Source organism: Lonchura striata, chromosome 22 (assembly GCF_050655825.1).
Source record: "Lonchura striata isolate lonStrDom1 chromosome 22, ASM5065582v1, whole genome shotgun sequence".
NCBI lineage: Eukaryota > Metazoa > Chordata > Aves > Passeriformes > Estrildidae > Lonchura > Lonchura striata.
This window is the reverse complement of record NC_140724.1, coordinates 3,012,503-3,038,058: the sequence shown is the minus strand read 5'-3', so window position 1 is coordinate 3,038,058 and position 25,556 is coordinate 3,012,503. Positions and strand designations below refer to the sequence as shown.

Sequence of the window (25,556 nt, the reverse complement as noted above, 5' to 3'; positions counted from 1 at the left end):
GTGTATTTCCCCTCCCCAGGTGTATTTTCCCCTCCCCAGGTGTATTTTCCCCTCCTCAGGTGCATTTTTTGCCCTCCCAGGTGTATTTTCCCCCCCAGGTGTATTTTCCCCTCCCCAGGTGTATTTTTTTGAACCCCAGGTGTATTTTCCCCTCCCCAGGTGTATTTTCCCCTCCCCAGGTGTATTTTTCTGAACCCCAGGTGTATTTTTCCCCTCCCCAGGTGTATTTTTCCCCTCCCCAGGTGTATTTTCGGAACCCCAGGTGTATTTCCCCTCCCCAGGTGTATTTTTCCCCTCCCCAGGTGTATTTTTCCCCTCCCCAGGTGTATTTTCCCCTCCCCAGGTGTATTTCCCCCTCCCCAGGTGTATTTTTCTCCCCCCCAGGTGTATTTTTCCCCTCCCCAGGTGTATTTTCCCCTCCCCAGGTGTATTTTTCCCCTCCCCAGGTGTATTTCCCCTCCCCAGGTGTATTTTTCTCCCCCCCAGGTGTATTTTTCCCCTCCCCAGGTGTATTTTTTTGAACCCCAGGTGTATTTTTCTCCCCCCCAGGTGTATTTTTTGCCCCCCAGGTGTGTTTTCCCCCGCCAGGTGCGGACCTGCTGCACCATCTCGGGGTGCTGCTGCATGATGTGCAGGAAGCGGTCGCTGTCCTGCGCCAGCGCCGTCGATCTCTTCTTGGAGCTGCGCGAGAGCTGCTTGAACAGGTACGTGACGATGTGGTCCAGGCACGAGCAGCAGCCCGTGCACACCATGGTGTCTGGGGAACGGGAAACGGGAAAACCGGGAAAAACGGGGAAAAATGGGAATGGGAAATGGGGAATGGGGAATGGGGAACGGGAAATGGGGAATGGGGAATGGGGAATGGGGAAATGGGGAATGGGGAATGGGGAAATGGGGAATGGGAATGGGAATGGGAATGGGAATGGGGAATGGGGAATGGGGAATGGGAATGGGGAATGGGGAATGGGGAATGGGAATGGGAATGGGAATGGGGAATGGGAATGGGAATGGGGAATGGGGAATGGGGGATGGGGAATGGGAATGGGGAAATGGGAATGGGAATGGGGAATGGGGAATGGGGAATGGGGAATGGGGAATGGGGAATGGGAATGGGGAATGGGGAATGGGGAAATGGGGAATGGGGAATGGGGAAATGGGGAATGGGGAACGGGAAACGGAAAAACCGGGAAACGGGGAAAAATGGGAATGGGGAACGGGGAACGGGAAACGGGGGAATGGGGAATGGGAAATGGGGAATGGGAAATGGGGAATGGGGAATGGGAATGGGGAAATGGGGAATGGGGAATGGGGAATGGGGAATGGGAATGGGGAATGGGGAATGGGGAATGGGAATGGGGAATGGGGAATGGGGAATGGGAATGGGGAATGGGGAATGGGGAATGGGGAATGGGGAATGGGAATGGGGAATGGGAATGGGGAATGGGGAATGGGGAATGGGAATGGGGAATGGGGAATGGGGAATGGGGAATGGGAATGGGGAATGGGGAATGGGAAACGGGAAATGGGGAATGGGGAAATGGGGAATGGGGAATGGGGAACGGGGAATGGGGAAATGGGGAATGGGGAATGGGGAACGGGGAATGGGGAAATGGGGGAAACGGGGAAATGGGAAACGGGGAATGGGGAAACGGGGAAACGGGGAAAAGAACGGGGAAACGGGGAAATGGGGAGGGAAACGGGGAAAAACAGGAAATGGGGAAACGGGGAAACGGGGAAATGGGGGAAAATGGGAAAAACGGGAAATGGGAAAACGGGGAAATGGGGAAAACGGGGGAATGGGGAAAATGGGGAGGGAAACAGGGAAAAACGGGGAAATGGGGAAAACGGGGAAATGGGGAAATGGGGGAAATGGGGAAATGGGGAAAACGGGAAAAACGGGAAACGGGGAAATGGGGGAAACGGGAAATGGGGAAATGGGGAAAACGGGGGAAATGGGGAAAAAATGGGGAAACGGGAAAAAAAACGGGGAAAAGGGGAAAAAAAACGGGGGTTTTAACCCTTTGTGGAACAGAGGGATTTAACCCCTTGTGGAAAATGGGGATTTAAATTTAACCCCTTGTTGAAAATTGGGATTTAACCCCTTATGGAACAGGGGGATTTTAACCCTTTGTGGAACAGGGAGATTTTAACCCTTTGTGGACAATTGGGATTTAACCCTTTATGGAACAGGAAGATTTTAACCCTTTGTGGAACAGGGAGATTTTAACCCTTTGTGGACAATTGGGATTTTAACCCCTTATGGAACAGGGGGATTTTAACCCTTTGTGGAACAGGGAGATTTTAACCCCTTGTGGAAAATTGGGATTTAACCCTTTATGGAACAGGAAGATTTTAACCCTTTGTGGAACAGGGAGATTTTAACCCTTTGTGGACAATTGGGATTTTAACCCCTTATGGAACAGGGGGATTTTAACCCTTTGTGGAACAGGGAGATTTTAACCCCTTGTGGAAAATTGGGATTTAACCCTTTATGGAACAGGAAGATTTTAACCCTTTGTGGAACAGGGAGATTTTAACCCCTTGTGGAACAGGGAGATTTTAACCCCTTGTGGAACAGGGAGATTTTAACCCTTTGTGGAACAGGGGGATTTTAACCCCTTATGGACCAGGGGGATTTTAACCCTTTGTGGAACAGGGGGATTTTAACCCTTTGTGGAACAGGGAGATTTTAACCCTTTGTGGAACAGGGGGATTTTAACCCCTTATGGACCAGGGGTTTCCCAGCCCCCCCACCCCGGAATTCCCGAATTCCGGTTACCGAGCGCCGTGAGCCCCTCGGAGATGGAGGACAGGATGTACATGATGACGTGCGGCTCCAGGCTGGCGATGAAGTTCATGTGGTCCTGGGTCAGCACTTCCAGCAGGGAATAGTAGGATTGGCTCAGCTTGGGATAATCCTGCGGGAACACAGGGAAAAGGAGGCTCGGGGATTTCCCTGGAAGGGGAAAATCCCAAACCCGGCCGGGAATTCCCAAACGTAACCAGGATATTCCCAAATGTAACCAGGATATTCCAAAATCCAGCCAGGATATTCCCAAATCCAGCCAGGATATTCCCAAATGTAAGCAGGATATTCCCAAATGTAACCAGGAATTCCCAAATGTAACCAGGATATGCCCAAATGTAAGCAGGATATTCCTGAATCCAGCCAGGATATTCCCAAATCCAGCCAGGATATTCCAAAATCCAGCCAGGATATTCCCAAATCCAGCCAGAATATACCCAAATCCAGCCAGGATATTCCCAAATGTAACCAGGAATTCCCAAATGTAACCAGGATATGCCCAAATGTAACCAGGATATTCCTGAATCCAGCCAGGATATTCCCAAATCCAGCCAGGATATTCCCAAATCCAGCCAGAATATACCCAAATCCAGCCAGGATATTCCCAAATCCAGCCAGGATATACCCAAATCCAGCCAGGATATTCCCAAATGTAACCAGGATATTCCCAAATGTAACCAGGATATTCCCAAACCTGGCTGGGAATTCCCAAATGTAACTAGGATATTCCCAAATGTAAGCAGGATATTCCCGAATCCAGCCAGGATATTCCCAAATCCAGACAGGATATTCCCAAATGTAACCAGGATATTCCCAAATGTAACCAGGATATGCCCAAATGTAACCAGGATATTCCCAAATGTAACCAGGATATTCCCAAATGTAAGCAGGATATTCCTGAATCCAGCCAGGATATTCCCAAATCCAGCCAGGAATTCCCAAATGTAACCAGGATATTCTCAAAATCCAGCCAGGATATTCTGGAATCCAGCCAGGAATTCCCGAAGGATGGGGGACGGAACTCCCAGGACACGGAATTCCCAGTGTCCATCATTCCCAGTGCCCGGCATTCCCAGGGGCTGGAATTCCCAAGGGCTGGCACTCCTAGGGGCTGGAACTCCCAGTGCCTGGCATTCCCAGGACACAGAATTCCCAGGGGCCGGAATTCCCAGGACATGGAACTCCCAAGGACACAGAATTCCCAGTGCCCATCATTCCTGTTCCCATCATTCCCAGTGCCCATCATTCCCAGTGCCCGGCATTCCCAGTGCCTGGCATTCCCAGGACACAGAACTTCCAGGACACAGAATTCCCAGTGCCCGGCATTCCCAGGGCACTGAATTCCCAGGGCTGTAATTCCAAGGGCTGGAATTCCAAAGGGCTGGCACTCCCAGGATATGGAACTCCCAGGGGTTGGAACTCCCAGTGCCCGCCATTCCCAGGTCACAGAATTCCCAGGGCTGGAATTCCCAGTGTCCACCATTCCCATGCCCATCATTCCCATGCCCACCATTCCCATGCCCATCATTCCCAGTGCCCACCATTCCCATGCCCATCATTCCCATGCCCACCATTCCCATGCCCATCATTCCCAGTGCCTGGCATTCCCAGGACACGGGATCCTGGTGACCACCATCCCCATGCCCACCATCCCCGTGCCCATCTCCATCCCCGTGCCCATCTCCATCCCCGTGCCCATCTCCATCCCCATCCCCATCCCCATCCCCATCTCCATCCCCGTGCCGATCTCTGTGCCCATCTCCATCCCCGTGCCCATCTCCATCTCCATGCCCATCTCCATCCCCGTGCCCATCTCCATCTCCATCCCCGTGCCCATCTCCATCTCCATGCCCATCTCCATCCCCGTGCCCATCTCCATCTCCATCCCCGTGCCCATCTCCATCCCCCTGCCCATCTCCATCCCCCTGCCCATCTCCATCCCCCTGCCCATCTCCATCCCCGTGCCCATCTCCATCCCCGTGCACATCCCCGTGCCCATCTCCATCCCCATCTCCATCCCCGTGCCCATCTCCATCCCCGTGCCCATCTCCATCCCCGTGCACATCCCCGTGCCCATCTCCATCCCCATCTCCATCCCCGTGCCCATCTCCATCCCTGTGCCCATCTCCATCCCCGTGCCCATCTCCATCCCCATCCCCATCCCCATCCCCATCTCCATCCCCGTGCCGATCTCTGTGCCCATCTCCATCCCCGTGCCCATCTCCATCTCCATGCCCATCTCCATCCCCGTGCCCATCTCCATCTCCATCCCCGTGCCCATCTCCATCCCCCTGCCCATCTCCATCCCCCTGCCCATCTCCATCCCCCTGCCCATCTCCATCCCCATGCCCATCTCCATCCCCGTGCACATCCCCGTGCCCATCTCCATCCCCATCTCCATCCCCGTGCCCATCTCCATCCCCGTGCCCATCTCCATCCCCGTGCACATCCCCGTGCCCATCTCCATCCCCATCTCCATCCCCGTGCCCATCTCCATCCCTGTGCCCATCCCCATCCCCGTGCCCATCTCCATCCCCATCTCCATCCCCCTGCCCATCTCCATCCCCCTGCCCATCTCCATCCCCGTGCCCACCCCCGTGCCCGTGCCCACCCCCGTGCCCGCCCGGCCGTGCCCGCGGTGGCTGACCAGCAGGTCGCTGTGCGGGATGGAGAGCAGCAGCTTGACGAAGGTCTGCAGCGCGTTGTCCAGCGCGTCGTCGCCGTACAGGCGGAACACGCCGAAGTTGACGTAGCTGCCGCTCAGCGCCGCCTTCAGCATGGAGAAGCAGATGGAGATGCCCTTCAGCTTCAGCGCGTACACCTGCTCCTTGGGCACCTCGCCCAGCGTCAGGATGCGATTCCCTGCGGGAATGGTTCCTTGGGATCACCATGGACATCCCAAAATCCATCCCAACCCAAAATCTGGGATCTGGGATGGGATTCCCAACCCATCCCAGCCCTTCAGCTTCAGCGCGTACACCTGCTCCTTGGGCACCTCGCCCAGCGTCAGGATGCGATTCCCTGCGGGAATGGTTCCTTGGGATCACCATGGACATCCCAAATCCAACAACCCAATCCATCCCCTGATCCCTTGGATCAAACTCAATGGGATTCCCAACCCATCCCAACCCAAAATCTGGGATCTGGGATGGCATTCCCAACCCATCCCAGCCCTTCAGCCTCGGTGTGTGCACCTGCTCCTTGGGCACCTCGCCCAGCGTCAGGATGCGATTCCCTGCGGGAATTCCGGCCTGGGATCACCATGGACATCCCAAAATCCATCCCATCCCAAAATCTGGGATCTGGGATGGGATTCCCAACCCATCCCAACCCAAAATCTGGGATCTGGGATGGGATTCCCAACCCATCCCAACCCAAAATCTGGGATCTGGGATGGGATTCCCAACCCATCCCAGCCCTTCAGCTTCAGCGCGTACACCTGCTCCTTGGGCACCTCGCCCAGCGTCAGGATGCGATTCCCTGCGGGAATTCCGGCCCGGAATGACCATGGACATCCCAAATCCAACAACCCAATCCATCCCCTGATCCCTTGGATCAAACTCAATGGGATTCCCAACCCATCCCAGCCCTTCAGCTTCAGCGCATACACCTGCTCCTTGGGCACCTCGCCCAGCGTCAGGATGCGATTCCCTGCGGGAATGGTTCCTTGGGATCACCATGGACATCCCACCCCGGCTGTCAAAGCCATCCCGACCGGGAATCTGGGATCTGGGATGGGATTCCCAACCCATCCCAACCCAAAATCTGGGATCTGGGATGGGATTCCCAACCCAACCCAGCCCTGCAGCCTCAGTGTGTGCACCTGCTCCTTGGGCACCTCGCCCAGCGTCAGGATGCGATTCCCTGCGGGAATTCCGGCCTGGGATCACCATGGACATCCCAAAATCTGGGATCTGGGATGGGATTCCCAACCCATCCCAGCCCTGCAGCCTCAGTGTGCACCTGCTCCTTGGGCACCTCGCCCAGCGTCAGGATGCGATTCCCTGCGGGAATGGTTCCTTGGGATCACCATGGACGTCCCAAATCCATCCCAACCCGACATCGGGATGTTGGAATGGGATTCCAAATCCATCCCAGCCCAAAGCATTCCCTGATCCCTTGGATTCCAAACTGGAAAGGGATTTCAAATCCATCCCAACCCAAAATCGGGATGTTGGATCGAGATTTCCAATCCATTCCAACCCAAAATTGGGATATTGGACAGGGAATTCAAATCCATCCCAACCCTGAAATCAGGATATTGGAATTGGCTTTCAAATCCATTCCAACCCAAAATCTGGGAATTATGTACATGGTCCATTTCCAACCCAAACAATTCCCTGATCCCTTGGATTCCAAACTCAATGGGAATTAAAATCCATTCCAAGCCAAAATCGGGATGTTGGAAGGGAATTCAAATCCATCCCAACCCGAATTCAGGATATTGGAATTGGCTTTCAAATCCATTCCAACCCAAAATCTGGGAATTATGTACATGGTCCATTTCCAACCCAAACCATTCCCTGATCCCTTGGATTCCAAATTGGAATTGGCTTTCAAATCCATTCCAATCCAAAATCTGGGAATTATGTACATGGTCCATTTCCAACCCAAACCATTCCATGAACCCTTGGATTCCAAACTCGATGGGATTTCAAATCCTGCCCAACCTGAAATTGGGATGTTGGGATGGGATTCCAAATCCATCCCAGCCCAAATCATTCCCTGATCCAATGAATTCCAAACTGGATTGGATTTCAAATCCATCCCAACCCAAAATCAGGATATTGGGATGGAATTTCAAATCCATTCCAACCTAAACCATTCCATGATCCTACAAATTCCAAAGTGGATGGGATCTCAAATCCATCCCATGCCCAAACCATTCCCAGATCCCTTGGATTCCAAACTGGACTGGATTCCAAATCCTTTCCAAGCCAAACCATTCCCAGATCCCTTGGATTCCAAACTCAATGGGAATTAAAATCCATTCCAAGCCAAAATCGGGATGTTGGAAGGGAATTCAAATCCATCCCAACCCCAATTCAGGATATTGGAATTGGCTTTCAAATCAATTCCAACCCAAAATCTGGGAATTATGTACATGGTCCATTTCCAACCCAAACCATTCCCTGATCCCTTGGATTCCAAATTGGAATTGGCTTTCAAATCCATTCCAACCCAAAATCTGGGAATTATTTACGTGGTTCATTTCCAACCCAAACCATTCCATGAACCCTTGGATTCCAAATTGGAAAGGGATTTCAAATCCATTCCAACCCAAAATCTGGGAATTATTTACGTGGTTCATTTCCAACCCAAACCATTCCCTGATCCCTTGGATTCCAAATTGGAAAGGGATTTCAAATCCATTCCAACCCAAAATCTGGGAATTATTTACGTGGTTCATTTCCAACCCAAAACATTCCATGAACCCTTGGATTCCAAACTGGATTAGAATTCAAATCCATCCTAACCCGAAATCGGGATTTTGGAATGAGATTCCAAATCCATCCCAGCCCAAACCATTCCCTGATCCCTTGGATTCCAAACTGGATAGGATTCCAAATCCATTCTAACCCAAAATCTGGGAATTATTTATGTCATTCCTTTCCAACCCAAACCATTCCATGATCCCCTGAATTCCAAACTGGATGGGATTTCAAATCCATCCCAACCTAAAATCTGGGAACTGGAATGGGAATTCAAATCCATCCCAGCCCAAAATCTGGGAATTATTTATGTCATTCCTTTCCAACCCAAACCATTCCATGATCCCATAAATTCCACACCAGGTGGGATTTCAAATCCATCCCAGCCCAAACCATTCCCTGATCCCTTGGATTCCAAATCCATTCCCACCCAAAATCTGGGAATTATTTACATGGTTCATTTCCAACCCAAACCATTCCCTGATCCCTTGGATTCCAAATCCATTCCCACCCAAAATCTGGGAATTATTTACATGGTTCATTTCCAACCCAAAGCATTCCATGATCCTGTAAATTCCAAACTGGATGAGATTTCAAATCCATCCCAGCCCCAAATCTGGGAACTGGGATGGGATTTCAAATCCACGGGTGAATCCAGGGTGAATCCATTATTTTTCCAGGATAAATCCATGGATGAATCCAGGATTTTCCCAGGATGTTTTCAGGATGAATCCATGGATGAGCCCAGGATGAATCCAGGATGTTTCCATGGATGAATCCAGGATTTTTCCAGGATGACTCCATGGATGATCCCAGAACGTTTCCTGGATGAATCCACGGATGCCCCCAGGAGGAATCCAGGATTTATCCATGGATGAACCCAGGATGTTCCCAGGACTTTTCCAGGACGATTCCAGAGGTGTCCCCGGGAGGAATCCCAGATTTATCCATGGATGAATCCAGGATTTTCTCAGGCCATTTCCAGGACGATTCCAGCGGCGTCCCCGGGAGGAATCCCGGATTTATCCATGGATGAATCCAGGATTTTCCCAGGCCATTTCCAGGACGATTCCAGCGGCGTCCCCGGGAGGAATCCCGGATTTCTGGGGTTCCCGGGATTTCCCGGCCCCTCACCGTAGGTGGTGATCATCTTGCTGGTCTCCCGGAAGAGCAGGATCCCGTTGGGAGAGGAGACGTCGAACTGCAGCCGCTGGGACCTGCGGGAAACAGCGGGAATTCCGGGAATGTTCCCCTGGAAAACGGGAATTCCGGGAATGTTCCCCTGGAAAACGGGAATTCTGGGAACGTTCAACTGGAGAAGGGAATTCCGGGAATGTTCCCCTGGAAAACGGGAATTCCGGGAATGTTCCCCTGGAAAACGGGAATTCCGGGAACGTTCAACTGGAAAATGGGAATTCTGGGAATGTTCAACTGGAGAAGGGAATTCCGGGAATGTTCCCCTGGAAAACGGGAATTCCGGGAATGTTCCCCTGGAAAACGGGAATTCCGGGAATGTTCAACTGGAAAACGGGAATTCTGGGAACGTTCAACTGGAGAAGGGAATTCCGGGAATGTTCCCCTGGAAAACGGGAATTCCGGGAACGTTCAACTGGAAAACGGGAATTCTGGGAACGTTCAACTGGAAAACGGGAATTCCGGGAATGTTCAACTGGAAAACGGGAATTCCGGGAACGTTCAACTGGAAAACGGGAATTCTGGGAATGTTCCCCTGGAAAACGGGAATTCTGGGAATGTTCAACTGGAGAAGGGAATTCTGGGAACGTTCAACTGGAGAAGGGAATTCCGGGAATGTTCCCCTGGAAAACGGGAATTCTGGGAATGTTCCCCTGGAAAACGGGAATTCCGGGAACGTTCAACTGGAAAACGGGAATTCTGGGAATGTTCCCCTGGAAAACGGGAATTCTGGGAATGTTCCCCTGGAAAACAGGAATTCCGGGAACGTTCAACTGGAGAAGGGAATTCCGGGAATGTTCCCCTGGAAAACGGGAATTCCGGGAATGTTCCCCTGGAAAACAGGAATTCCGGGAACGTTCAACTGGAGAAGGGAATTCCGGGAATGTTCAACTGGAGAAGGGAATTCTGGGAATGTTCAACTGGAAAATGGGAATTCTGGGAATGTTCAACTGGAGGAGGGAATTCCGGGAATGTTCAACTGGAAAATGGGAATTCTGGGAATGTTCATCTGGAGAAGGGAATTCTGGGAACGTTCAACTGGAGAAGGGAATTCCGGGAACGTTCAACTGGAAAACGGGAATTCCGGGAATGTTCAACTGGAAAATGGGAATTCCGGGAATGTTCATCTGGAGAAGGGAATTCCGGGAACGTTCAACTGGAGAAGGGAATTCCGGGAACGTTCAACTGGAAAACGGGAATTCCGGGAACGTTCAACTGGAGAAGGGAATTCCGGGAATGTTCATCTGGAGCAGGGAATTCCAGGAATGTTCTCCTGGGGCTGGGAATTCCAGGAGAACTGGGAATGTTCATCTGGAGAAGGAATTCTGGGAATGTTCCTCTGGAGAAGGGAATTCCTGGAGATCTGGGAATGTTCCCCTGGGGAAGGAATTCCAGGGAATGTTCATCTGGAAAACTGGGATTTTTGGGGAGAAAAACGGGAATTTGATGGAACAACCCCACAGAAAATCTGCAATAACCACCCCAAGGTGCAGAATTCCAGGGAATCCCGGAATTTTGGGAATTTCTACCTGTTGTAAATGAGATTTAGGTGAAAAAATGGGATTTGGGAAGGAAAATGGGGAAAGAATTGGGAAAAATGGGGATTTGGCAGGGAAAAATTGGGATTTTCGGGGAGAAAATCGGGAATTTGATGCAACAACCCCACAGAAAATCTGCAATAATCACTCCAAGGTGCAGAATTCCAGGGAATCCCGGAATTTGGGGAATTCTTACCTGTTGTAAATGAGATTTAGGAGGAGAAATGGGATTTGGGATGGAAAATAGGGAATGAAATGAGGATTTGGGAGGAAAAATGTGGGAAAAAATCAGGGTTTTGGGGCGGAAATGAGGATTTTTTTGGGGAGAAAATGAGAATTTTGAGGCAACAACCCCCCAGAAATTCTGCACTCCGCCGCAAGGGTCGGAATCTGGGGAATTTGGGGAATTTTTTGGGAGTTTTTTGGGAGTTTTTTGGGAGTTTTTTACCTGTTGTGGACCAGCTCAGCCATGAGTTTGAGCACGGGCGTGGTGCAGGCGGGGTCGTGGTACCAGAGCTCGATGGCGCGCTGCAGGATGGGCAGGTACGAGGGGTAACTGCGCCGGTCAAGGAATGCCAGAAAAACACGGAAAACACCCGGGAAAAGCCCGGTTGCCCAGGAAAATCCCCAGAAAAAGTCCTGGAAAAATACCGGGAAAAATCCCCAGGAAAATCCCCAGAAAAAGTCCCGGGAAAATACCCAGAAAAGGTCCCCGGAAAATACCAGGAAAAATCCCCAGGAAAATCCCCAGAAAAAGTCCTGGGAAAATACCAGGAAAAAGTCCCGGGAAAATCCCCGGGAAAATCCCCAGAAAAATCCCCAGAAAAAGTCCCGGGAAAATACCGGGAAAAATCCCCAGAAAAAGTCCCGGAAAAATCCCCAGAAAAGGTCCCAGAAAAATACCAGGAAAAAGTCCCGGGAAAATACCTGGAAAAATCCCCAAAAAAATTCCCAGAAAAAGTCCTGGAAAAATCCCGGGAAAAATCCCCAGAAAAAGTCCCAGAAAAAGTCCCGGAAAAATCCCCAGGAAAATCCCCAGAAAAAGTCCCGGGAAAATACCTGGAAAAATCCCCCGAAAAATTCCCAGAAAAAGTCCCGGAAACAGTCCCGGAAAATCCCCGATTTCCCGGAAAAATCCCCAGAAAATGTCCCAGAAAAAATCCTGAAAAATTCCCCAATTTCCCGGAAAAATTCCCAGAAAAATCACCAGAAAAATTCCCGGAAAATTCCCAATTTTCCCAGAAAAATCCCCGGAAAAATTCCTGGGAAAATTCCCGAATTTCCCAGAAAAAATCCCAGAAAAATTCCTAGAAAAAGTCCTTGAAAAAGTCACGGAAAAATTCCCGATTTCCCAGAAAAATCCACAGAAAAATTCCTGGAAAAAGTCCTGATTTCCTAGAAAAGTCCCCAGAAAAAATCCCAGAAAAAATCCTGGAAAAATTCCCGGGAAAATTCCCGAATTTCCCAGAAAAAATCCCAGAAAAAATCCCAGAAAAATTCCTGAAAAAAGTCCTGGAAAAAGTCACGGAAAAATTCCCGATTTCCCAGAAAAATCCCCAGAAAAATTCCCGATTTTCCTGGGAAAAAGTTCTGATTTAGGATCAGGATTTTGGCTGAGGATTTCGGATCAGGGTTTAGGATGAAGATTCAGGATTTAGGGTTTAGGATCAGGATTTCGGCTGAGGATTTAGGATCAGGGTTTAGGATCAGGCTCAGGATTTAGGATCAGGATCAGGATTTAGGATCAGGATTCAGGATGAGGATTTAGGATCAGGATTTAGGGTTTAGGATCAGGATCAGGATTTAGGATCAGGATTTAGGATCAGGATTTAGGATCAGGATTTAGGATCAGGATTTAGGGTTTAGGATCAGGATCAGGATTTAGGATCAGGATTTAGGATTTAGGATCAGGATTTAGGATCAGGATTTAGGATCAGGATTTAGGGTTTAGGATCAGGATTTAGGATCAGGATTTAGGGTTTAGGATCAGGATTTAGGATCAGGATTTAGGGTTTAGGATCAGGATCAGGATTTAGGATCAGGATTTAGGATCAGGATTTAGGATCAGGATTTAGGGTTTAGGATCAGGATCAGGATTTAGGATCAGGATTTAGGGTTTAGGATCAGGATCAGGATCAGGATTTAGGATCAGGATTTAGGGTTTAGGATCAGGATTTAGGATCAGGATTTAGGATTTAGGATCAGGCTCAGGATTTAGGATCAGGATTTAGGATTTAGGATCAGGATTTAGGATCAGGATTTAGGGTTTAGGATCAGGATTTAGGATCAGACTCAGGATTTTGGATTTGAGACCAGGCTCAGGATTTAGGATTTAGGATTTAGGATGAGGATTTAGGATTTTGGATTTAGGATTTGGGTATAGGATTTCGAATTTAGGGTTTAGGATTTAGGATGGCGCTTGGGATTCAGGGTTTAGGATGAGGGTTTAGGGTTTGGGATTTGGGATTTGGGGTTTGGGATTTGGGGTTCAGGATTTGGGGTCTGGGGTTCAGGATTTGGGGTTTGGGGTTCAGGTTTTGGGGTTTGGGATTTGGGGTTCAGGTTTTGGGTTTGGGGTTCAGGATTTGGGATTTGGGGTTCAGGGTTTGGGATTTGGGGTTCAGGATTTGGGATTTGGGATTTGGGGTTCAGGTTTTGGGGTTTGGGTTTGGGGTTTGGGGTTCAGGATTTGGGATTTGGGTTTGGGGTTTGGGGTTCAGGATTTGGGATTTGGGATTTGGGGTTCAGGTTTTGGGGTTTGGGTTTGGGGTTTGGGGTTCAGGATTTGGGATTTGGGGTTCAGGTTTTGGGTTTGGGGTTCAGGTTTTGGGTTTGGGGTTCAGGTTTGGGATTTGGGATTTGGGATTTGGGGTTTGGGGTTCAGGTTTTGGGGTTTGGGATTTGGGGTTCAGGATTTGGGATTTGGGGTTTGGGGTTTGGGGTTTGGGGTTCAGGTTTTGGGTTTGGGGTTCAGGTTTGGGATTTGGGGTTCAGGATTTGGGGTTTGGGGTTCAGGATTTGGGATTTGGGGTTTGGGGTTCAGGTTCAGGATTTGGGATTTGGGATTTGGGGTTCAGGATTTGGGGTTTGGGGTTTGGGATTTGGGGTTCAGGATTTGGGATTTGGGGTTCAGGTTTTGGGTTTGGGTTTGGGGTTCAGGTTCAGGATTTGGGATTTGGGGTTTGGGGTTCAGGGTTTGGGGTTTGGGGTTCAGGATTTGGGGTTTGGGGTTCAGGTTCAGGATTTGGGATTTGGGATTGGGATACATCCACTCGAAGAGCATCATGAAGGAGGTTTTGGCGTTGAAGGCGAAGGCGATGCCGCGCAGGTCCCGCACCAGCCCCACCAGCGTGCGCTGAGGGAGAGACCCCAAAATCCAGAGTGACCCCAAAATCCAGAGAGACCCCAAAATCCAGAGTGACCAAAAAATCCCAGAGTGACCCCAAAATCCAGAGTGACCCCAAAATCCAGAGAGACCCCAAAATCCAGTGACCCAAAATCCAGAGAGACCCCAAAATCCAGAGAGACCCCAAAATCCAGAGTGACCAAAAAATCCCAGAGTGACCAAAAAATCCCAGAGTGACCCCAAAATCCAGAGTGACCAAAAAATCCCAGAGTGACCCCAAAATCCAGAGTGACCCCAAAATCCAGAGTGACCAAAAAATCCCAGAGTGACCCCAAAATCCAGAGTGACCCCAAAATCCAGTGACCCAAAATCCAGTGACCCCAAATCCAGAGTGACCCCAAATCCTCTGGAGTGACCCCAAATCCCCCTGGCCCAATCCCAATTCCCTCCGGAGTGATCCAGAGCCCAAATCCACAGAAAGAATCCCGGGAAATTGGGGAAAATTGGGGAAAATTTGGGAATTCCCTCCTGTCTGTCCCAAAACCCAAATCCCATAGAAAGGATCCTGAGAAATTGGGGAAAATTGGGAAAAATTGTGGAAAATTGTGGAAAATTTGGGAATTCCCTCCTGTCTGTCCCAAAACCCAAATCCCACAGAAAGGATCCCGGGAAATTGGGGAAAATTGAGGAAAACTGGGGAAAATTTGGGAATTCCCTCCCGCCTGCCCCAGATCCCAAATCCCATAGAAAGGATCCTGAGAAATTGGGGAAAATTGGGAAAAATTGGGGAAAATTGGGGAAAATTTGGGAATTCCCTCCTGCCTGCCCCAGAGCCCAAATCCCATAGAAAAGATCCCAGGAAAGTTGGGAAGTTGGGGAAAATTGGGGAAAATTTGGGAATTCCTTCCTGCCTACCCCAGAGCCCAAATCCCATGGAAAGGAGCCCAGGAAATTGGGGAAAACTGAGGAAAACTGGGGAAAATTTGGGAATTCCCTCCTGCCTGTTCCAAAACCCAAATCCCATGGAAAGACCCTGGGAAAATCGGGGAAAATTGGGGAAAATTTGGGAATTCCGGCGCCCACCTTGGCCTCCTGCTCGTTGAAGGAGTTGGTGCTGAACATCTGAGCCACGGCCTCGAAGGCAGCGGTGAGGGGCAGCATGAACTGCTCGTACTGATCCTCGTCCTCCCCTGGAAAACACGGAAAAAACACGGAAAATCCATGGAAAACATGGAAAATTTGGGAAACTCATGGAAAAATATGGGTCAAACATGGGAAAATATGGATAAAACACGGATAGAACAGAGAAAAACCATGGAGAAACCCATGGGAAATCCCCCATGAACTGCTCGTACTGATCCTCGTCCTCCCCTGGAAAACAGGGAAAAACATGGAAAATCCATGGAAAATCCATGCAAAATATGGAAAAACCAGGGAAAATACATGGAAAAATATGGAAAATTCATGGATAAACACAGGAAAACCCATGGGAAATCCCCCATGAACTGCTCGGACTGATCCTCGTCCTCCCCCGGAAAACAGGGAAAATCCACGGAAAACATGGAAAAATATGGGAAATTCATGGAAAAAACAGGGAAAATCCATGGAAAAACATGAAAAAACATAGAAAACCATGGAAAAACATAGAAAAACATGGAAAAATCACAGAAAAACATGAGAAAACATGGAAAAAAACCTGGGAAATCCATGGAAAACTTATCCCCAAATGTTGCTGGGATGGGAAAGCTGAGCTCAAATTTTGGGATGGGAAAATCCCAAATCTTGGGATGGGAAAATTGATCCCAAATGTTGAGATGGAAAATCGATCCCAAATTTTGTGACGGGAAAATCAATCCCAATTTTTGGGATGACAAAACTGATCCCAAATTTTAGAATGGGAAAATTGATCCCAAATTTTGGGAGGAGAAAATTGATCTCAAGTTTTGTATGGAAAATTTGTCCCAAATTTTGAGATGAGAAAATTGATCCCAAATTTTAGGATGGGAAAATTGATCCCAAATTTTGGGATGAGAAAATAATTCCCAAATTTTGGGATGAGAAAGCTGATCCCAAATCTCAGTGGGATTGAAAAGTTGATCCCGAATTTTAGAATGGGAAAATTGATCCCAAATTTTGGGATGGAAACATCGATCCCAAATCTCCAGGGGATGAGAAAATCAATCCCAAATTTTAGAATGGGAAAACTGATCCCAAATTTTAGAATGGGAAAATTGATCCCAAATTTTAGAATGGGAAAATAATTGATCCCAAATTTTGGGATGGAAACTCGACCCCGACTTTTGCTGAGCGGGGAAAATCCCGGCCCCGTTTTCCCCGTTCCAAACCCAATTCCCGATTTTCCTTCCGGCCGAGGCGCGGCGGGAGAAGCCGCAATTCGGTGGGAATTTTTTTGGGAATTTTGGGAATTTTTTGGGGAATTTGGGAATACCTAAATCCACCATGAGCAGCCGGCCCAGCGCGGTGTAGAACGTCGTGCGGCAGCGCATGTCCGACAGGCTGGACTGGCTGTTGATCCCCAGGAAGGAAAAGTGCTCGCTCTGGAGAAGGGAAAAATGGGAATTCCTGGGAAAATATCCCGGGAATTCCTGGGAAAATATCCCGGGAAAATATCCCGGGAATTCTGGGAAAATATCCCAGGAATTCCAGGAAATCATTCCCAGCCGCCCGTGGCCGACAGGCTGGAAAAGTGCTCGCTCTGGAGAAGGGAAAAATGGGAATTCCTGGGAAAATATCCTGGGAAAATATCCCGGGAATTCTGGGAAAATATCCCAGGAATTCCAGGGAAAATATCCCGGGAATTCCAGGAAATCATTCCCAGCCACCCGTGGCCGACAGGCTGGAAAAGTGCTCGCTCTGGAGAAGGGAAAAAGGGGAATTCCTGGGAAAAAACCTGGGAATTCCTGGGAAAATATCCCGGGAAAATATCCCGGGAATTCTGGGAAAATATCCCGGGAATTCCAGGAAATCATTCCCAGCCACCCGTGGCCGACAGGCTGGAAAAGTGCTCGCTCTGGAGAAGGGAAAAATGGGAATTCCAGGGAAAAAACCTGGGAATTCCTGGGAAAATATCCCGAGAAAATATCCCGGGAATTCCAGGGAAAATATCCCGGGAATTCCAGGGAAAATATTCCTGGGAATTCCAGGAAATCATTCCCAGCCGCCCGTGGCCAACAGGCTGGAAAAGTGCTCGCTCTGGAGAAGGGAAAAATGGGAATTCCTGGGAAAATGTCCCGGGAATTCCAGGGAAAATATCCCAGGAATTCTGGGAAAATATCCTGGGAATTCCGGAAAAATATTCCTGGGAGTGCCAGGAAAATGTCCTGGGAAGACAACTTGGAAAATCTCCCTGAAATCCAGGAATTCCTGAAAATCATCCTGGAAATGTGTGCAGAACGGCTCTTAATTCCAGGAATTCCTGGAAAACATCCCGGGAATTCCTGGGAATCATCGCTGCACTCCTGGAATTCCTGGGAATAATCCCTGAAAACCAGGAATTCCTGGAAAAAAATTCCGGGAATGGAATCCTGGAATGGAATCACGGAATGGAATCTGGGAATGGAATCACGGAATGGAATCTGGGAATGGAATCATGGAATGGAATCCTGGGATGGAATCCGGGAATGGAATCCTGGGATGGAATCAGGGAATGGAATCTGGGAATGGAATCCAGGAATGGAATCACGGAATGGAATCTGGGAATGGAATCTGGGAATGGAATCTGGGAACGGAATCAGGAATGGAATCACGGAATGGAATCTGGGAACGGAATCAGGAATGGAATCACGGAATGGAATCCCGGGATGCAATCCGGGAATGGAATCTGGGAATGGAATCCCGGAATGGAATCTGGGATGGAATCAGGAATGGAATCCGGGAATGGAATCCCGGAATGGAATCCAGGGATGAAATCCCGGAATGGAATCTGGGAATGGAATCCAGGGATGAAATCCTGGAATGGAATCGGGAATGGAATCCAGGGATGAAATCCTGGAATGGAATCCGGGGATGGAATCCCGGAATGGAATCACGGAATGGAATCTGGGATGGAATCCTGGGATGGAATCCCAGAATGGAATCCGGGAATGGAATCTGGGAATGGAATCAGGGAATGGAATCCCGGAATGGAATCCAGGGATGAAATCCCGGGATGGAATCTGGGAATGGAATCTGGGAATGGAATCAGGAATGGAATCCAGGGATGAAATCCTGGAATGGAATCCGGGAATGGAATCCAGGGATGAAATCCCGGGATGGAATCCCGGAATGGAATCCTGGGATGCTCCGGGTGGGAAGGGACCCCAATCCCATCCCGCCCCTCTCCCAGGCCGGGAATTCTCCCGGAATTTTTCCGGGATTTCCCGGAGATCCGAAACCTTCGGGAATGGGCCGACGCCGCCAAACCCAAACCCCTCAAACCCCCCCCAAAAAAAACCCCAAAAACCCCCAAAATCCCCAAATCCGGCGGCGGGGGGGCCCGGGGAGGGGCCGGAATTCCGGAGGGGAATTCCAGGCGGGAATTTTCCGGGATTTTGGGGGGGGGGCTCACCGTGTGATTGTTGAGCATGAACTGCACGGCGCTGAGCTTCACCAGCTTCCGCACGCTGCTGTAGGTGCCGGCCGTCAAGGAGCAATTCCCACATTCCCGGGAATTCCCGGGAAACCTTCCCAGGGACACCATGGAAAAACGGGATTGGGCCTGGATTATTCAGGAATTCCGGAATTTTTGGTTTGTTCCAAGGAAAATCCGAATTGAGCAAAGCTCGGCTTGGGGAGACCTTCGGTGATCACTGGGGAAACTCCAGGTTGGAATTCTGGAATTCCTGGAACTTCTGGAATTCCCGGGAAACCTTCCCAGGAACATGCTGGAAAAATGGGATTGGGCCTGGAGCACTCAGGAATTTGGGAATTTTGTGGGTTCGTTCCATGGAAAATCCAAATTTCAGCTCGGGAAAACCTTCGGTGATCACTGGGGAAACTCCAGGTCTGGAATTCCTGGAACTTCTGGAATTCCTGGGAAACGTTCCCAGGAACATGCTGGAAAAATGGGATTGGGCCTGGAGAATTCAGAAATTTGGGAATTTTTGGTTCGTTCCAAGGAAAATCCAAATTTTGCAAATCCCGGCTTGGGGAGATGCCTTGGGGAAAATCCCAGGGTCTGGAATTTTAGGAATTCCTGGAAATTCTGAAATTCTTGGAATTCCTGGAGAACACTTCCAGGAACATGCTGGAAAAACGGGATTGGGCCTGCAGCACTCAGAAATTTGGGAATTTTTGGTTCATTCCATGGAAAATCCAAATTGTGCAAAGCTCGGCTTGGGGAGACCTTCGGTGGTCACTGGGGAAACTCCAGGTCTGGAATTTCAGGAATTCCAAGAAATTCCTGGAAAACACTTTCAGGAACATGATGGAAAAATGGGATTGGGCCTGGAGAACTCAGAAATTTGGGAATTTTTGGTTCATTCCAAGGAAAATCCAAATTTCAGCTCGGGAAAACCTTCGGTGATCACTGGGAAAAATCACAGGGTCAGGAATTCCTGGAATTCCTGGAAATTATGGAATTCCTGGAAAACACTTCCAGGGATAGGCTGGAAAAATGGGATCGGGCCTGGAGAATTCAGGAATTCGGGAATTTTTGGTTTGTTCCAAGGAAAACCCAAATTGTGCAAATCTGGGGAAAAACCCAGGAAGTCCTGGAATTTCTGGAATTCCCTGGAATTTCTGGAATTCCCTGGAATTTCTGGAATTCCCTGGAATTTCTGGAATTCCCTGAAACTTGTGAAACTCCCTGGAATTTGTGAAATTCCCTGGAACTTGTGGAATTCCCTGGAACCTCTGGAATTACTGAAAGCCCTGAAATTCCCTGGAGTTTGTGGAATTCCTAAAACCTCTGGAATTCCCTGGAACCTCTGGAATCCCCTGGAATTTCTGGAATTCCTGAAACCTCTGGAATTCCCTGGAATTTGTGGGATTTGTGGAATTTCCTGGAACTTGTGGAATTCCTTGGAATTCCCTGCAACTTGCAGAATCCCCAGAACTTGCAGAATTCCCGAAACCTCCGGAATCCCCAAAACCTCCGGAATCCCCAAAATCTCTGGAATTCCCAAATCTCCGGAATTCCCAAACCTCTGGAATTCCCAAACCTCCGGAATCCCCAAAACCTCCGGAATCCCCAAACCTCTGGAATTCCCAAAACCTCCAGAATCCCCAAACCTCTGGAATCCCGAAACCTCTGGAATTCCCAAACCTCTGGAATCCCCAAACCTCCGGAATTCCCAAAACCTCCAGAATTCCCAAACCTCTGGAATCCCCAAAACCTCTGGAATCCCCAAACCTCCAGAATCCCCAAAACCTCCGGAATTCCCAAACCTCCGGAATCCCCAAACCTCTGGAATTCCCAAACCTCTGGAATCCTCAAACCTCTGGAATTCCCAAAACCTCTGGAATCCCCTGGAGTTTCTGGAATCCCCAAACCTCCGGAATCCCCAAAACCTCTGGAATCCCCTGGAGTTTCTGGAATCCTCAAACCTCTGGAATTCCCAAAACCTCTGGAATCCCCTGGAGTTTCTGGAATCCCCAAACCTCCGGAATCCCCAACCCTCCGGAATTCCCCGGAACTTGTGGAATTCCCTGGGATCCCCCTCCCTTGCCGAATTCCCAGAACTCCTCCGGCTCCTCCTCCCCAGATCCGGGGGAGAGCGGGAAGGCGACATTCCCGCCATCCCACGGCATTCCCGCCATCCCACGGCATTCCCGCCGTCCCACGGAATTCCCGCCATCCCACGGAATTCCCGCCGTCCCACGGAATTCCCGCCATCCCATGGCATTCCCGCCATCCCACGGAATTCCCGCCATCCCACGGAATTCCCGCCATCCCACGGCATTCCCTCCGTCCCACGGCATTCCCGCCATCCCACGGAATTCCCGCCATCCCACGGAATTCCCGCCATCCCACGGAATTCCCGCCATCCCGCGGCATTCCCTCCGTCCCACGGAATTCCCGCCATCCCACGGAATTCCCGCCATCCCACGGAATTCCCGCCATCCCACGGAATTCCCGCCATCCCACGGAATTCCCGCCGTCCCACGGAATTCCCGCCATCCCACAGAATTCCCGCCGTCCCACGGAATTCCCGCCGTCCCACGGCATTCCCGCCATCCCACGGAATTCCCGCCGTCCCACGGCATTCCCGCCATCCCACAGAATTCCCGCCGTCCCACGGAATTCCCGCCATCCCGTGGAATTCCCGCCATCCCGTGGAATTCCCGCCATCCCACGGAATTCCCGCCATCCCACGGAATTCCCGCCGTCCCACGGAATTCCCGCCATCCCACGGCATTCCCGCCATCCCATGGAATTCCCGCCATCCCATGGAATTCCCGCCGTCCCACGGAATTCCCGCCATCCCGTGGAATTCCCGCCATCCCACGGAATTCCCGCCATCCCACGGCATTCCCGCTTTTCCAAGGATATCCGATGGAGAGGTCGTTGAGCAGCTGCAGCGTCCGGGACGTGATGGGCTCGCAGCGGCCCCAGTACTTCAGGTTGGTGATGCTGCGGGAACACGGATCACGGAATTCCCGCATTTCCCGCGCTGCTCCGGGATTTCCCAGGTTTTACGGGATTTCCCCCAATTTTTTCCGGAATTTCCCCCAATTTTCCCAGGTTTTTCCCCAATTTTCTGGGATTTTCCCAGGTTTTACGGGATTTTCCCCAATTTTTTCCAGGATTTCCCCCAATTTTCCCAGGTTTTTCCCCAATTTTCGGGGATTTTCCCAGGTTTACCCAGATTTTTCCCCAATTTTTGGGGATTTTCCCAGGTTTTACGGGATTTCCCCCAATTTTTTCTGGGATTTCCCCCAATTTTCCCAGGTTTTTCCCCAATTACCAGAGATTTTCCCAGGTTTTCCAGGATTTTCCCCAATTTTTTCTGGGATTTCCCCCAGTTTTCCCAGGTTTTTCCCCAATTTTCTGGGATTTTCCCAGGTTTTACGGGATTTCCCCCAATTTTTTCCGGGATTTCCCCCAATTTTCCCAGGTTTTTCCCCAATTTTCTGAGATTTTCCCAGGTTTTTCCCCAATTTTCTGGGATTTCCCCAATTTTCCCAGGTTTTTCCCCAATTCTCGGGGATTTTCCCAGGTTTTCCGGGATTTCCCCCAATTTTTTCTGGGATTTCCCCCAATTTTCCCAGGTTTTTCCCCAATTTTCTGGGATTTTCCCAGGTTTTCCCCCAATTTTTTCCGGGATTTCCCCCAATTTTCTGGGATTTTCCCAGGTTTTACGCGATTTTCCCAATTTTTTCCGGGATTTCCCCCAATTTTCCCAGGTTTTTCCCCAATTTTCTGGGATTTCCCCAGGTTTTACGGGATTTCCCCCAATTTTTTCCAGGATTTCCCCCAGTTTTTTCCCCAATTTTCCCAGGTTTTTCCCCAATTTTCTGGGATTTCCCCCAATTTTCCAGGATTTTCCCCAGTTTTCTGGGATTTCCCCCAATTTTCCAGGATTTCCCCAGTTTTCTGGGATTTTCCCCAATTTTCCAGGATTTCCCCAGTTTTCTGGGATTTTCCCCAATTTTCCAGGATTTTCCCCAGTTTTCTGGGATTTTCCCCGATTTTTTCCCGAATTTTCTGGGATTTTTCCAGTTTTTTCCCCAATTTTCCAGTATTTTCCCCATTTTCCCGGATTCCCCCCAGTTTTTCCCCAATTTTCCAGGATTTTCCCCAGGTTTTTCCCAGTTTTCTGGGATTTTCCCCAAGTTTCTGGGATTTTCCCCAGTTTTCCCAGATTTTCCCCAATTTTCCCAGGTTTTTTCCCAGTTTTCCGGGATTTTCTCCAATTTTTTCCCCAATTGTCTGGAATTTTCCCCAGTTTTCCGGGATTTTCTGGGATTTCCCCCAATTTTCCAGGACTTTACCAGTTTTCCAGGATTTCCCCCGGTTTTTCCAGGATTTTTCCCAGTTTTCTGGGATTTTCCCCAATTTCCCGGGATTTTCCCCAATTTCCCGGGATTTTCCCAAGTTTTTCCCCAATTATCCAAGATTTTCCCCAGTTTTTTAGGATTTACCCCAATTTCTTCTGGGATTTTCCCAGGTTTTCCCCCAATTTTCAGAGATTTCCCCCAATTTTCTGGGATTTTTTCCAGTGTTTTTCTGGGAATTGTGGTGGGTGTATCAGGGGCAGCTGGAATTCTCTGGGATTGGCTGAATTTGGGATTCTCTGGAATTCCAGGCCCCTGGAATTCTGTGGGATTGAAATCACCTGGAATTTCTCTGGAATTCCAGTGGAATTTTGTTGAAATCCCTGGAATTTTCCAGCAATTTTTGCCATTTTCGGGCCCTTTGGAAAACCCTCCCGGGAGCCGGGGAAATTCCCAGTTTTTGGGGCATTTTTCCTGGCGAAATTTCTGGGAATTCCCGGAATTGGTCACACCTGGAATTCTCTGGGATTGACAACACCTGGAATTTCAGTGGAATTTCTCTGGAATTTCTGTGGAATTTCAGTGGAATTTTTGCGGAATTTCAGTGGAATTTTTGCGGAATTTCAGTGGAATTTCTCTGGAATTTCTGTGAAATTTTTGCGGAATTTCTCTGGAATTTCTGTGGAATTTCTGTGGAATTTCTGTGAAATTTTTGCGGAATTTCTGTGGAATTTCTGTGGAATTTTTGCGGAATTTCAGTGGAATTTCAGTGGAATTTCTGCGGACTTTTGTTGAAATCCCTGGAATTTTCCTGCAATTTTTGCCATTTTTGGGCCCTTTGGAAAACCCTCCCGGGCGCCGGGGGAATTCCCGGATTTCGGGGCCTTTTCCCGGCGCGAATTCCCGGAATTCCCGGAATTCCGGGCGCACTCACATCTTCCCGATGAAGACGCTCAGCACCATGGTCTCGTCGTTCAGCCCCAGCACCTCCGAGAGCCGCCGGTAGAGCTGCCAAAAAATCCCGGAAAAATCTTCCCACAGTGCCAGGAAAAGCGGGAAGCATCCCAAAAATTCCCTGCTCCCCCGGCGTTCCCTCGATCCATAGGAATCCCGATTCTTCCTGAGCTTTTCCTGATCTTTTTCTGATTTTTCCTGATTTTTTCCCTGATTTTTCCGATTTTTAACTGATATTTTTCTGATTTTTTCCCAGATTTTTTCCTGTTTTATCCTGATTCTTCCTGATATTTTTCTGATTTTTCCCAGATTCTTCCTCAATTTTTTTTTTTTTTTCCTCCTGATTTTTCCTGATATTTTTCCGAGATTTTCCTGGTTTTTAACTGATATTTTCCTGACTTTTCCAAGATTTTTTTCCTGATTTTTTGGTGGTTTTTTGGTGATTTTTCCTGATATTTTTCCGAGATTTTTCCTGGTTTTTAACTGATATCTTCCTGATTTTTCCAAGATTTTTTCCTGATTTTTTGGTGGTTTTTTGGTGATTTTTCCTGATATTTTTCCGAGATTTTCCTGGTTTTTAACTGATATTTTCCTGATTTTTCCAAGATTTTTTTCCTGATTTTTTTGTGGTTTTTTGGTGATTTTTCCTGATATTTTTCCAAGTTTTTTTCCTGATTTTTTCCCAATTTTTCTGATTTGTTTCTGATTTCCCTGATTTTTTCCTGTTTTTTTTCCTGGTTTTTGTGATTTTATTCTGATTTTCCCCTGATTTTCCCCCAATTTCCCTGATTTTTCACAATTTTTCTGATTTTTTCCTGATTTTTTCTCATTTTCCCCAATTTTCTCCTGATTTTCCCTGATTTTTTTCCCTGATTTTTTTCCTGATTTTCTCCTGATTTCCCCGTTTTTTTCCATGATTTTTTCCCATTTTTCCTGATTTTTCCCTGATTTTTCTTTCTGACTTTTTCCCCGTTTTTCCTGATTTTTTTCCTGTTTTCCCTGACATCTCCTGATTTTTCTATGTTTTTTCCCAATTGTTCAACATTTCCCTCCTGATTTTCCCAGATTTTTTCCCGGATTTTCCTCCTGCTTTTTCCCTGATTTTTCATGATTTTTCCCGATTTTCCTGATATTTTCCTGATATTTCCTTATTTTTCCTGTTTTTTTTTTTTTTCCTTGATATTTCCTGTTTTTTCTCATTTCCCCCTGAATTTTTCCTGATTTTTTCAGTTTTTCCTGATTTTTCCTGATTTTCCAGATTTTCCCTGATTGTCCATGATTTCCCCCCAGATTTTCTTGATTTTTTTCATGTTTTTTTCCTGCTGAGATTGGGAATTCCCTGGGCAGGC

At 48.7% G+C, this 25,556-nt stretch overlaps 2 protein-coding genes across 5 annotated transcripts in view; both read right to left on the bottom strand.

Annotated features, from left to right (window-relative positions):
* The window catches only part of XPO7 (exportin 7), an 81,134-nt gene that overhangs the window by 10,809 nt on the left and 44,769 nt on the right, over positions 1-25,556 (bottom strand). For 2 of the 3 annotated variants that reach the window (XM_085559156.1, XM_085559157.1), the window contains exons 15-25: positions 24,188-24,261; positions 21,809-21,889; positions 18,884-18,947; positions 16,766-16,874; positions 15,400-15,506; positions 14,237-14,325; positions 11,419-11,526; positions 9,373-9,455; positions 5,454-5,668; positions 2,780-2,918; positions 597-757 (exon numbers count right to left, since the gene is read on the bottom strand). In XM_085559156.1, coding sequence (XP_085415282.1) covers positions 597-757; positions 2,780-2,918; positions 5,454-5,668; positions 9,373-9,455; positions 11,419-11,526; positions 14,237-14,325; positions 15,400-15,506; positions 16,766-16,874; positions 18,884-18,947; positions 21,809-21,889; positions 24,188-24,261 — 1,230 coding nt within the window. Of the gene's footprint in view, positions 1-596; positions 758-2,779; positions 2,919-5,453; positions 5,669-6,011; positions 6,287-9,372; positions 9,456-11,418; positions 11,527-14,236; positions 14,326-15,399; positions 15,507-16,765; positions 16,875-18,883; positions 18,948-21,808; positions 21,890-24,187; positions 24,262-25,556 lie in introns of those variants that run through there. The other variant, XM_085559158.1, reaches the window with a different exon arrangement.
* Positions 18,954-21,386, bottom strand: LOC146765592 (uncharacterized). 2 transcript variants are annotated; one of them, XR_014949847.1, is made up of 2 exons: positions 20,582-20,616; positions 18,954-20,408 (listed from the first exon to the last, which is right to left on the bottom strand). XR_014949847.1 is itself a non-coding variant. In XM_085559159.1 (2 exons), the coding sequence occupies exons 1-2, from the start codon at positions 21,339-21,341 to the stop codon at positions 19,854-19,856; spliced, it is 1,332 nt and encodes a 443-aa protein (XP_085415285.1). In that variant the 5' UTR covers positions 21,342-21,386; the 3' UTR covers positions 18,954-19,853. The 2 variants fall into 2 exon arrangements, 1 of the variants encoding a protein (XP_085415285.1); XM_085559159.1 differs by having other exon boundaries at positions 20,565-21,386.

Coding starts and splice junctions, on each gene's coding strand:
- LOC146765592 (XM_085559159.1), bottom strand. CDS start 21,341: ATGGCGGGAATTCCGTGGGACGGAGGGAATGCCGCGGGATGGCGGGAA. Junction 20,409..20,564: donor GAGGTTTGGGAATTCCAGAG/GTTTCGGGATTC, acceptor GGGATTCCGGAG/GTTTTGGGGATTCCGGAGGT.